The 14072-nt window shown below is 38.8% G+C and overlaps 1 protein-coding gene across 6 annotated transcripts in view; it reads left to right on the forward strand.

Moving 5' to 3' along the window:
• Nucleotides 1-14072, forward strand: part of MIER1 (MIER1 transcriptional regulator) — a 43918-nt gene that overhangs the window by 14650 nt on the left and 15196 nt on the right. For 4 of the 6 annotated variants that reach the window (XM_075508950.1, XM_075508949.1, XM_075508947.1 and 1 more), the window contains 3 exons: nt 3950-3974; nt 5520-5665; nt 11488-11655. In XM_075508950.1, the coding sequence (XP_075365065.1) occupies nt 5567-5665; nt 11488-11655 (267 nt within the window). In that variant the 5' untranslated portion in view covers nt 3950-3974; nt 5520-5566. The remainder of the gene's footprint in view (nt 1-3949; nt 3975-5519; nt 5666-11487; nt 11656-14072) is intronic. The other 2 variants (XM_075508952.1, XM_075508951.1) reach the window with 1 other exon arrangement.

The following is a 14072-nucleotide window of genomic DNA, read 5'->3' on the forward strand; positions in this document are numbered from 1 at the left end:
GCTGCTGCCATTACACCATGCTAGATTCTGTTTGCTTGAGCTCATTCTATCCTTAATTCACAGTAAAGTGAATGCTACCTTTCCCTCAGAACCCCTACCCTATCTGGTGGTGCTGTAAAGAAAGCAGAGTCTCAGCTATTTTTGTTTTTCCACAAGTGCTCTTGTATTTTGAGTCACAGTTATTTTTCTGGACACAAGTATAATTATACCATGAGTCTCTTCTTACTGGCCATCCTGATTTCTTCAGTTTTGGAGGCACGGCTCCCTGACGCTCCTGTTATCCCTGGTTTATACGCTTGTTTTTCTTCATTCCTTTCCTTCTGACTTGAGGCCTTTCCCCAGAACCTTCCTTCCCAGGTTGGGCTGGGGTGAAGCAGGTGAATTGGCAAGGAGGGGCTCCACCTGCCCCATGCATGCACCAGCCAGAATTCCCCAGTGGATTACCACTGCAAAGCCAAGGCTAGCACTACTGATCTGCATGCATAAACTGTTTCCCAGCTGAGCCCCGCCTTGAAATGCCTCTGTTACATCAAAATATAACTGGGGAGGCGGAGAGTGGTTATTTAGCCTTAACAATAGAGTTAGTACTAGGTTAGAGAGAAGCTGGCCATGAGTAAGTGCAGGTTGTATCTTGGAAAGAGGTTGGTTTTTGCCAGCAGGAGTGTTGGCTTGGGTAAAAGCCTTCCAATAATGATGCATTTTAATGGCTGGCAGAAAGAACAATTTTAAGGTGGCATTTGCAGAATTTATTTTTTACTAAGTAACATGTTTCATCCCTCGGAATAGATTCTCTTCAGGGCTTTCTAGGACATTAAATCCAGCTCTCTGTTCCTATGAGGGCAGAGTCATTTCTGGAATACTCTTTCATCATAAGTCATGGGGATACTTTTTCCCTTCTTATCTTTACCAGCCCTGGTTCTGCTTTCCTCTTTCCATTTCAGAGCAACTCGGTATTCAAGTCACTTGATTTTGGTGAGAGCGGTCTATGTTGTAATGATGAGTCATTATTTGAACGCTGCAGATAGCTGAATGCGAAGTACACTGATACTACTGTACTAGGTCAATACTTTCTTAAAAGGGGACCTTGGGATTCCAGAGACCCTTGCACGAGGATGGCATCTCCACAGCTTGCTTCCTGGTCTCGGTTGAGGCTGCACATATTTGCAGAGGACTTCGTACCCTGGCAGAGGCTGCCATGTAACGAGGAGCGGAAAGCTGCCCCTTGACTTCTGCACAACCCCCAGGCCGTACAGCAGCGTCTCTGCGCTGCCCGGCTGAATTGCTTTACCATCGCTGTTTTGCTTTTGCTAGGTTGTTGCAGTTAATATGAGCAGTTTAGCTTCAGTTACGTTTCTGTTATGCCCTCTTTGGGTGATAAAGGTTCCTCTTGCTGCTAGTGGTGGCTATAATCTGCATTTGCAATGCTCATTTCTTTTGTATGTGTTATGAGAGAATTATTAAGGAAGACTTAGTCTTTATTTTAAAACTTTCTAAGATACTTCTTAGTGATGTTTGTCTTTCCCTTATTTTTTCCTTGCAGTGAACATGCAGTATTGTCTACCTTATTCCCAGCATTGTCTGCCAGAAATAGACAGTTTGAATTTCTTTGATTTCCCACCTGTGGTTGCTGCAATGAATACACTAAGACTTTGTTAATTTGCACTAATAATTGTGTATTACCTATTATACATTACCCAGTTTTGCAAGTTTATCAGACAAACAAAAAATACCAAATAGAGATCAGTCATTGCTGGCTGATTTTGGTATTCAACTTTAGCTCAGTATGTGCTAGTAATACTGTACACTGAAATTTTGTAAGATAATCTTTGCAAAGAAAGATTTTTAAACTGTAGTCATTAGCAAAACTTCCTATGGCATTGTGCAACAATTTGCAAAAATGTTTTTAGTGCTTACCCGTTTAACATGAGTTTCAGCTTACTTCATTGTGCAGCAATGATTTCTCTTGGCTTTTTTTGTGCAGTACTGCCTTTTAAAGCTAATACTGCCTAAAAAGCTCTTTCTTGCAAGTCAGCAGTGATACTGCACATAAACTAAAAGCACATTTGGATGTTAGTAAGTATGAGAAAAATAGACTGTAGTGTCTCCACCTGAAGACAGTGTATCTATTCTATATTTTCTTTAGGCTGTACAGTGTTAGGAGACTGAGCAAAACTTCTTGTCTATTGTATCTTCTGTCCACCCTTCAGGCAAATATTCAAGATGTGTTTTTACCTCTATATACTGCTTTCTGCTTGACACAGGCAAATATATTTTGAGTTTTCATTTGTACATTGTAGACTCTTGTAAAACGTAGGCAGCATGTAAGTGAATTTTGGTCATTGGTTCCTAAGAAGGTGTATTTCTTCTCACTTTGAAGAGCTGCTAATGTAAAAGAACGTTATAATTACACAGAATTTTTTAAATTTTAGTTTTTGCTTTGCTACATGGCTAGGTCAGGTGTTTTGGGTGGAAGCAGCTTGTGCAAGTGACTGCTTGGCCTTATGAGATGAAGTCAAGGAGAAGGAAAATGCTTTAGAAAATCTTGGAATAATAGTACAAGTTTTTACTTGAGTTTAAATTTACCAGTTCCTAACATAATATCTTGTTTTAATTTTGCATACAATCCTGGGTGTACGATTTTGGAATTCTAGTAGGAGTACAATCTAGATACAGTATTACGCATACACACAAGTATCTATCGTGAATGTGCAAATTGAAGTTTTCCAAATCATTTCTTGGCCAAATGGAGGCAATTTTTCATGAAGACAGCGTTGTATATTATGTAATATAACAATACCCATGATACCAAACAATATCGCAGTTTCCAGAAGGTGGCAGGGAAAGGGGTACTGCAGCTCTCTGAAGTAAAAAATCAGTCTTCCTAACTTTGAAAAAAACGCTGCATTGGGTCTGTTCCTGAAAATAGTTGAAACATTTGCTTGAATTTTCAAAACAAATGAGGTTGGCATGTCTGACATGCAAATTTCATCCCAGGAGGTTAAAGACTGGCAAAATTATAAGCAAGGGAAAGCAGAATTTTATGAAAGATGTTTGTTCTGATTATAAATGTAAGGTTACCAAATATGGTAGGCCAAAGGATGTCTCTGGTACATTAAGATTGTTGTGGAAGTCTCATTTTTTTTCTGTATTTCAAAAAATATATTCGTGTTGTAGTCTGTGATCATATTTGTGTTATAAACATACTTGGGAAGGAAGTCTGGCTTGCAAAATATTTTTTTTTTTCCCCTCACAGCTGGGTTAGAGATTAAGATTAAATTGCTTTTTCTTTTTGTTCTATGAGGAATTCTCATTGTGATTTGTGATTACCTTTTAAAAGTGTGTACCTTCATTTAAGTAGAACAGGAATTTGTGTATTGCGTAGCATGCAGTTTCAAATAGGAAGAATAATTTCTCTTAAACTGTGTGCTTCCACTATCAATGTAAACTGGCGTATACCTTGGTCATGGAAAAGGGGATTTAGTTCACAAAGTTAGAGCTGGATTGGTTAAAAACTAACCTGTCACTACTGTTAGTTTTCAGTATTGTATCAGCATAAAGGAAGAATTGGAAATGAGCAGATAGAGTTGGAGAGAAGGTAGCATTGCCCCATCTGGCCATAGCACCGATTTATGCCATACTAAGCTCATTGTGGAATTGTAATACTATTTTCAGAATGAATTGTTTAGCTTTATTTTATGCCTTCATCATCTCAATTATTGTATCACAAAATGGGCAGTTCTTCCAATTATTCTTGCTGAAATAGTGCAGCAATATTGATACATAAAGGAGGAAATGAATACTACTTACCTTAAATTGCTTCAGCGCGTTTGTGGTGCTTTATTTGTAAATATATTATTTGCAGTGACTTGCTTTGTATCAGATGAATTATTGAATTGAGTTTGTACAGCTTCAACATAGAAAAAATAATTTCCTGTGTTTTCTTTTTTAGCCTTCTGTTGAGTCTTCAAGCCCAGGTAAATATTTTTAATATTTCCTAAACTTGTGAGGGAAGAGGGCACCCTTGAAAAATTATTTTTGCTGGTCTCTTCCAGTTAGTAATCTAAGGATATAATTTTGATGAATAGGTTGGTGGCAGTACTGGTTTAAGCAAGCAGTCACTGCTTGCTTCCAGTCTGTACCAGCACAAGTTTCTAAATGGTAAAATACACTGGGGAAATATGATTCGTGTCTTTGCAAAAGCTGCACGAACACGTGTTTGGGAATGCTGACGTCCTAAGGAGCGCAATGTGAGCCAGTGCTGGGGGCATGGAAGAGACTGCTTCACCCAGCAATACAGTTACCGTCCCTCTAGGCATGGCTACCCGTTGGTGTTAGAATTAAATACAGAGTCAAAAGTTAAGGTGCTGTATGTTTTAATGCATAATAGCATCAAGAGCAAAAGCATCAAGAAAAGCCGTATTTCTTTACCTCATTGAATTACTAAAAATGAGGGGTTTCATTACTTCTGTTTTTAAAGCTGGTTATTTTCTGATATTCCAGTATCCCAGAATTACTGGCTACCTAGTAGTCAGCCTAAGTGTAAATTACGAGTATCTGGGGGTTTTTTGTTCTCTTTTGTACCACTGTACTTAGTGTTATTTATTTCCAAGGTTTTGGCATCCTACTAGTGGAAAAGCTTTCCACTAGTTACTTTAGCTGGACTGCCGTTGTCTCTTGATCTCTTACTTCTTTCAGAGAAATAATCAATGGCTTTAACACTTCAAACTACAGTTAACCTTAACCCTTCTAGTCAACCCCTCCCTCTCGTACCCTTAGCGTGGGTACACTCTTCAGGCTTTGGAAAATGAAATTTAACTTGTCCACGGAGACAAGTGGAAAAACGTTAGCAGAGTTAGAATTAGAAATCGGGTATTGCTGAATTACATAAAAACGCTGCATCTGCCAAACCATTCATCCATTCATTTATTTTTCATTGTCATAAAATATAACCAGACTTCTTTACAAAGAACTGTGCAAAAACGGCACGGGGAAAAATAACTAAGGATTCTGCATAATAAATAAAATCTGCATAACCGTGAAGCTTACTTTAAGTTTAAATTTTGGAAAAGTCATTAGACTCTCTTTGTAGTTGTAAACAAGAAAGCTTCCAAAGTATAAAGGAAACAACTGCCCTGAGTTTATATTTTATAAGTATTTCTGCTCCCAATAGAACCCTTGATTCAGGCAGGTTTATGATTAAGAATTAAGTCTTCAAAACCTGAACATTTTACAAACATTTAACTAGGGGCCCAATGGCCAGATATATAGTACTTTGAGAACTGGCTGGTTAAACAGTATCTCCTGGTTCTTTTTTCCATGATCTCTTACTACCCAAAGGACAGCTTTCACTGTCCTCTGAATAATGAGATTGGCTTTCCCTAAAATAAATGATTGAGGGATTTTGAAGATATTTTAATTTCTGACTATAATTTGAGTATTAAAATGTCACCAAAATAAAAAACTAAACTCTGTGAGGCCATGATCTAACTAAAAACATTCTTTAAAATGTTTTCTATCAGGAGGTTCAGCAACATCTGATGACCATGAATTTGATCCATCAGCTGATATGCTGGTGCATGACTTTGATGATGAACGGACATTAGAAGAGGAGGAAATGATGGAAGGAGAAACAAACTTCAGTTCTGAAATAGAGGATCTTAACAGGGTAGGTAGCCTTAAGTAGTCATAAAACATAACCGCAGCCCACAGTCTCACACAAAACAATGCAGGTTTTTTCCCTTATATTTGGAATTTAAAAAAAAACACCCCTAAAACACTAACAGGCAAATAATTAGACGGGGGAAAGGGGCTGAGCTAAATTGCAGTTCTCAAAAGTTGGGAAAAGGAAACTGGTACATAAATACTTAATAATGTATAACGCTGTGCTTGTTTAGTTTCTTTTTGCATATACGTGCTGGTGTAGGATTTGCATTCTAGAGCTAATTTAAGTTGCAGTATGCTCTGACTAAACTTGTATTTTCCAGTGTTACTATTTTCTAAAGCACTTGCACTTCACTAGTGCATATAGATTTTGATTTTTAAAAAAATCCCATAATTTTATATTTCTTCTGCATTTTTATGCAAACATTTGTATAATACTTTAGTGAAGCGTATAGGAGTATCTTCATTTTTAAGGTAGAGGAAAGGGAGATGCAGATGAAATGATTTGCTCAGAGCAAAGAGTTGTCAGCAGAGATGGGATCAGAACTCACAATTGTTGTTCATAGTGATAAGTAAATCTTAAAATGTGTATCTTCTGAAATAACTACATATAAGATTTATTTGGCATTTTGAGGTTATGCTGTCACTTATGTATTGTCTTAAATTACTTCTCAGGTAGGAATAATATTCTTAAATTACAAACTAGGTTCATTATAAATGCAAAGTAATTTAGATTCTGTCTGTGACCTCATTGGCTGAAAAGGCTTCCAGAACAGATCATTAATGATTCTCAGATGCATATTCGATGTACAAATCCTTTTTAGTATAAATGATTATGTCAACATGACTTTAAATTAATTTAGTGCATTTAATCTACATTTCAGGTGTAAATGATAATTTCTTTCTGGTAATTTCAGGATTGATATTAAATGGTAAACATAAAGATAAATAAATAGTCTGTGAATCTAAATACACTTCATCTAGGTTCAATGAGAAATGGAGGTCCACATGTATGTCATGTGGTTTTTAAGTTGAAAATATGTTTTTTTCCCCTCATATTTTGTGAAGAGTCAACATCTGGTTGTGTAATTCTATCACCACATTACAATGCTTCGTTTATAACTGTATTCCAGCCATCAGTTTATTCCCTCATATCGTGGTTGTCGGGGCTGCAAGTTTATAATTTCTCTCTGTCAGCTCTTTTGTGATCAGGACGGTGAGCAATGGTATAACTTAGATTCACATTGCTCCGTGTGCTACTCTTCAGACTGGCAGAGAATCTTGCGGTCAGTTTGTACATGTATTGCAGGTAGGGCTTTTACTGAGTTTCAGATGCTCCCAAGCCAGCAGGATCTTGCTAGAGACCTGTGGCTACTTCTAGTTGAGGGATAGCAGGCTGCAGATCAAGGCTTACTTTTATCTCTTTTTTTCAGTCACGGATGATAGGCAATCTAAATCTCAAAACTATTGTCAAGACAAGTGCTATCCTGTCTTTTTCTTTCCCCTGACATTTACACATATTTCAGATTTCCCCCAGGCTGTGAATGTGCCTGATTTACTAGTTCAGCTCCTTCAAGATGAGGTGGCAGTCACGTTTTGCAAAAGAATTTTTGAACCTTAATGATTTAACTCCTGACTGTCATAAAAATTACACCTTCCTCTGGGGGTGAGGATCTTTTCTACTCATTGGTTGAAGCTCTGGTGAATCTGTAATGCATTAGTACTTGTGGTTGAGCAGCATCCTGCATTTGTCTGTGCAAGTACGTGTATACCTTTTTGTCTAAATGGCAGTAGCATATCTGTGTCTAGAGACCTGAAGTCGCCCTCTATGCTGCTCTAGTATAGGAAAAAATACAGTTCCCTGAGAGCAAAACAGTACCTGAAGGGAATCAGAGGTATTGGATTTGGTGGTTCTCAGTGATATTTCTTGAAAGGTAAGAGTTTTTCTTGGGCCGGAAAGCTATCTGTGAGGTGGTGCAGCAGACTAGCCTTGATCACATCCAGACATGCATTCAGTAATACTATTTTCCTGTGTAGGAGCATCTATCCCAGATGTGACCAAAGTCCTGGCTAACCAGTATTCCTTCTTCAGCAGCCTGAGAGACAGTGCTCAGGAAGGTGTGCCTGGGGTAAGGCACATCTCTTGGCGCTCTGGGCATACGCTGACACTGCAGTTTTCCAAAATGTGCGAAACTTGGCAGCATGATTTTGATAGTAGGAAACTGCATTCATACTCTGTCTTGGAAATAATAAATGACCAGGCCCCAGCAAGTTGCAGAAACTCAACTTCCTCCTACTGTTAGGTAAGCTGACTGTACAACACATCAGCTGGAGGGAGTATGACATGGAGGATTTGATGAGTGTGAGGCCATGTTCTTCACCTTCGTGCTGCCCTGTTTGTGGGCAGAGCACTACTGGGTGGTGTGTGCTGGCTTCCTGGGTGCCTCTAGGAAGTGGTGAGCATTGCCAGGGTGCTGTGTGTGGTGCCTCCCTGCATTACTTACAGATTTTTAAGCTTTTGACTCCCTTCCTTTTTCCATTTGTTGTTCCGTATAATCACTTAGTTTCTCCTTTTGGGGTCCCCCTTTTCAGGGGGGGGGCTCTTGGGTTTTCTTAGGGTTATGTGCCAGCATCCTCTTGTCTTTAAATGAGAGAACCGTACATGGAAGCATGCGGTGTTTCTCCCAAATACTCTTCCAGCCTCTAGCAGGGTGCAGTTCAGGCATGTATGAAAAAGACTTTGTCTCTTTGTAACGCCTGTCAGTTTTATTTTTCCTCCTCCTGTGGATTTGTCCGTTTTATTTTTAACCTCTGTAAACTTAGTGTCCACCAGGCATGTGGCAATGTTGTGCAGTTCATTTAGTGCAAGAAACGTTCGGTTATTCAGACCTATTCTGTGTTCATTTCCATGGTTGCTCCTGAGCTCTTCAATTAGAAGAGCGTACAGTCATTTATATTTACCTTCTCTGTGCCGCTTATGATACAGTTCTCTGTTTTGTCACTCCCCCTCACTTACCTCTACTCCAGATGCACGAGTTATCATTCATTCCTTGTTATTAAACATCTTCCACGTAAGAAATTTCTGTGTCTTTGATAAGACTTGTTACTTTTCTAAACCTTTCCTATTTTTGCAATGTCCTGAAACAATACAGAAATCATGATTTGTATTTTATCTTGGAGAGTTGCTGACCCTTGGAGCTTTTTGAATTGTAATAGACTATTTGAAGTTAAGAGGCTCTACCTAAGAGAAATGTTGTAAATACAACACCACTTTCCTAGGTAACATACAGTAAGTAATGTGCCAGTTACATAGTTCACACGTACCTACGAATTGCAGTAAAAGTTCTTTTTAATTCTCAGTCTGTATCTACAAATGGGATAGTGGTGAGGAGTGCTTAATGAAAGTATATTACTTTCCAAAATATAGTGGAGAACATTTGTTTACATAATTATGAATAGGATTTTTCTGATAGCTGTACTGTCAGGTTTTAATTAAGATGACAGTCCTGTCATGTTGTCTGTGTCAGTAAAATATTAATTCCCTGCTTCTAAGAGTTCTTTCCATAAAATGGTATGATAGGGACCAAGAAGTCAAGAGGGAAGGTGAGGACATTTAGGTCCATGTGATCTGCATCTACTGTGTATGTAGCTTAACCAAAGAGTAGACCAATAAATGGCAGAATGGCTTAGTTCTTTGAAGTAAAATAAAATAAAATACACAGACAACGAGTACTGGTAACCCCTGTGTTACTGTTATTTTCACACAGCAGAGCTAACTACATGTGCCTTTTGTAATTGGTATTGTTAGTATTTTTCCAGAAACTAGAGATGTGTTTGTATCAGCAATAGCGTGGCCAGCAGGACGAGGGCAGTGATCATGCCCCTGCACTGGGCACTGGTGAGGCCGCACCTCGAATGCTGTGTTCAGTGTTGGGCCCCTCACTCCCAGAGAGACATTGAGGGGCTGGAGCGTGTCCAGAGAAGGGCAACGGAGCTGGGGAAGGGTCTGGAGCACAAGGCTGATGGGGAGCGGCTGAGGGACCTGGGGTTGTTCAGCCTGGAGAAAAGGAGGCTGAGGGGAGACCTCATCGCTCTCTACAACTGCCTGAAAGGAGGGTGTAGCAAGGTGGGGTCGGTCTCTTCTCCCAGGAAACAAGTGATAGGACGAGAGGAAATGGCCTCAAGTTGCGCCAGGGGAGGTTTAGACTGGATATTAGGAAATTTTACTTCACTGAAAGGGTTGTCCAGCACTGGAACAGGCTGCCCAGGGAAGGGGTTGAGTCCCCATCCCTGGAGGTATTTAAAGGACGTTTGGATGAGGTGCTGAGGGACATGGTGTAGTGGTGGGCTTGGCAGTGCTAGGTTAACAGTTGGACTTGATGATCTTAAAGGTCTTTTCCAGCCTAAACGATTCTATGATTCTATGATCAGTGAAGGCCGTTAGGAAAGGAGTTTATCAAAGGACGTCTAAGGTCAGTGGATCACAGAATCGTTAGGATACCTAAAAAAATCTGATTATCATCCGAGATGTATGTTACATACTAAGAAGAAATCTTTAGAGCAAGCAGACACCTCTAAATAATTAAAAAAAAAAGGATTTGATCTTGTGAGAGAGATAATTTTAAAATGCTCTCTGAAAAAATCTCATTAGGGATGCCATATACTGCCCCTGAAGGCTGGATACTGAGGTATTTAATAAAGTAAGTAATTTGCAGACCTGGCAATTAATAATTTTATTAATAAAGTGAATGCAATTGATAACAGTTTGGAAGCCACTAAATTTGAGAACCGACTGTATCATTTGAAATGTCTCTTCAGAGTGGACCAGCCTTCTAAATACAAAGATTTTGAAATGTGCACATATTTTAGCAGATTTGCTTCCAACTGTGGATGGTTTTGTAGACAACGAGCTTAAAACGTGTATGAATCTGTAAACGTTACTACTATCTTTACCTGGATATCAGGTGATCATGAATATAAGGTGATCCCTCACCCCCATCCAACCCCTCGTTTTTTGTTGTGCCCAGAAAGGGGAGAGGTACAGATCGCCGGAGAGGTGTATTTTTGGTGCGATTTTGTATTTAAAGCCAGGGTTGTAAAACTGTGTGGAATTGTCCCCGTAGCGCAGCTCCCCAAACGAAGATTTAATTCCACATTCAAGCCAGGGACTGCCAAGTTCTGGTCCTTATTCTGCTGAATTCTTGGAGACGCTGCAGAAATCACTGCCTTGCACTAGGACAAGTTCCTGCCTGCAAAAACTGTCAATATCTTAACTGTCTGTGTGAAGCAGTTGCTGCTGACACACGTTTTCTTTTTTTTTCCCACAAATATGTACAAAATACTACATTTTTTTCAGGTGGTTTTTGGGTGGTAAAGGGAATACCAATATATATTCCAATAGGGAGTGTGTTCGCTCTGTGTAGTGCGGGGGTATGATGTAACCAGACGTAAGCTGCCACATTGCAGTGCTTGTGTTTTGGTCAAATAGTAGTAAAGTACCAAGGGAGGGGTGGGACAAAGCCCTTGGGTGCCCTTTTAATGAGCTTTATGGTCCCTGTGAGAGACTGGTGGTATGCGAGGTCTGCTGTAAATTTATAAAGGATTAGGAAATAGTTCCGCAGCATAAAACCCCACATTTTTCTTAGGAGCCGAAACTTCTATTTTTGACTGTCCATTCATTTTGGAGTGGCCATTCTTGGTATACCTGAGCATCATCGATCTGTTTTTGCTGTGATGTTTAAAATGCAACACCTTTAAGCTGTAGAGCAGATGTGGGATGTGAAATATTTTTATTAAAATCTCAAACTTTGTTTGGATATTTATCAGGAAAGTGATATGCCAATCCAGGAGCTACTTAGCCGTTATGGCTATGATGGTACCATTCCACTCCAAGAAGATGATGATGATGAAGATGATGAAGAAGAAGAGGAGGAGGGAGAAGATGATGATGATGTTGATAATGATGACAACAGTGGCTGTAGTGGTGAAAACAAAGTAAGTGTTTACACTAATTTGAAACTGATTTTCATATAGTTGTTCTGTACTAGACAACGACACAAGATGCCAGATCATGGCAGATGTAATTCATAATATAGTTGATTTCAGCTGCTTTGTGTACTGAACTCCAATGCTTATTCTTAATTACCCATCTGTATTTCTCTTCATTGCTCTTAATTTCATCTGTATTGTTCCAAACTCTTGCTGCGGCAAATTAGGGTACATGTATACATATAGCATCATGTAAAAAGGCACTGTAATTGTCCTTCAGAAATAGTCTTGACTTCAAAACTGAAGTTTTAAATGCCTGAAGGCACCTTTATGGCTGAATACTCGTTTCAAGATGAAAAGCTGATCTACCGAAACTGAAACTGAACAGTGAATTGTGGAATTGAATTAAATGTGTCTCTTGAGTATTGGAGATGGCTGCAAGTTTTCTAGCTTTAGCATTTTAAATTGCATTTTTTTTCAGCCTGGCAGCCCTGGTTGTACTTAAATTGTTAACTGAATCGAATGCTTCAAGTATCTTTGCAAAATGTATAGTTTTGAACCTTAGCATCTTTAAAATCCTGTTCTGTGTGCTCTTAAAATAAATTTTCTGATTTTAGAAGAGTCTTTTCTACTTGTGTATGTCATACATACTTGTAACAATCCTGTCCTGTCACGGGCACAGCTGTAACTTCTCCATTACTGGTGGCATTCAGAGTTGCATCCTCAATTCCATTAAAATACGAAACCCTTTGTACTGTCAGTAACAAAAAAGCTTAGGCATTAATGGAAGTTGCATTACCTAATCTGGCTTTAAAAAGAGCGCATTTTGTTCTTTGATATCTTACCCATTTTAGAATCTCTGGAATGTGACACAGAGATGAGGAATGATATATCTGATTCAGAAAACGAAGTTCTTGGGATTTACAAACTCCCTTGACAGATGCTGTAAAAGATTGCTATTTGTATGGGTTGAATAGTTCAAAAAGAAGAAAGATACATAGTTATATTGCATCCCAAAAGGTTCAAGAAGCTGGAGAGGGGAAGAAACTTACATAACATGAAGTATGCAAAATTAAAATAAGACGCAAAAGTGGTTTATTTTGTTGTGTGTGCTGGTGTTCCTGAAGTCTCACTTCTTGTGTCCTTGCTGCTTAATGACTTCCTGACACAGCTTCCATCTTCTGTGTTCTCATGTCCTCCTCTGTACTTCTTCAGTTCTGTTACTAGCTGATTTAAGATACTGCCTATCTTTTCTCTTAAATGGATAAAATCTCAGTGTCTGTCACTGCTGTTAGCAACAAGAGGAGTTGTCTTTGTCCCTCTGTAGAGCACTAACACTTTGTAGCCCGCTGCAGAAGCAAGCGCGTTCCTGCCCATCAGCAGCAACGGTTCACAGTCTGGCCACCATAAACACAGCCGCTGGGTTAGCCTAATTGCAGGCTTGGCGCTGTGGCTGAATTGAATGTATGTGTTCGCCTATTCTACCCCAGTTTCGATAGGGTTGGAACAAAGGTGGTGGGGAGGACCGGGCACAAAGAGAGCTAGCTAACCTGTTATGATTGTTTGCCTTAGGGTACAAGAATGAGAGCTCTGAAATGGTTGCATGCTCTTAGCAGAGAGGCAGTAAAATACATCTGTGGGGGTGGAATAATTTTATAAATCATTCAAGCTTTCTCTGCAAGTGCTCATCTTTCTACAGCTTATTTAGCTATACTGCACTTAGCTATTTTCTATTTTTAATCTGCTTTAAGCTGCATATGTGATAATACTCTGGTTGCTGGTAAAGGTACACATAAACATGTGCTGTGCCTAATGCTTCTGTGTTAGAACTAGCAAGTATGAGTGCTTATAGCATAGTCATAAAACACATAAAGACATTGACAACATGCATTGAAACAGAAAACACTAATATTTTTTTAACCTTTATCATTTTAATTTTCCTTAATTGTAATAATTCTCATAGTTGTTGTGGTTTATCTTCTAATAAAGAAACTTGTTCTAATTTTTGATCTTTTAATGACTTGATGTACATACTCGGGTCTAGTGATATGCTATTCCCATGGGGTTGAACCACTATTGACTTTAATTTTTGTGGAAGGTACCATTTCCATTTGATTGATAAAAGTATAGCCAGTAAATAATTTATCTCCTTTTTTATTGAAAATTCATAAGGAATGGTTTTAAAGACTGAAGTAAAACTTAAAGTTAAATGAAATTAAATGAAAGCCACAAGGATTTGCTTGACTGATTTAAAAAACTAGGCGTGATATTTAATTGTGGTTCATATTTCTGATTTGTGTGTTAGAGTCTGAGTGTTAAATTGATCTGCTTAAAATCCTGGTCAATAAATAATATGATGTGTTTACACATTTGTTGTGGCTCAGTCTGGACAGGCCACAATCTACGCAGTCCCTTCAAGTCAG

The sequence above is a fragment of the Mycteria americana genome, chromosome 7 (assembly GCF_035582795.1).
Source record: "Mycteria americana isolate JAX WOST 10 ecotype Jacksonville Zoo and Gardens chromosome 7, USCA_MyAme_1.0, whole genome shotgun sequence".
Taxonomy (NCBI): domain Eukaryota; kingdom Metazoa; phylum Chordata; class Aves; order Ciconiiformes; family Ciconiidae; genus Mycteria; species Mycteria americana.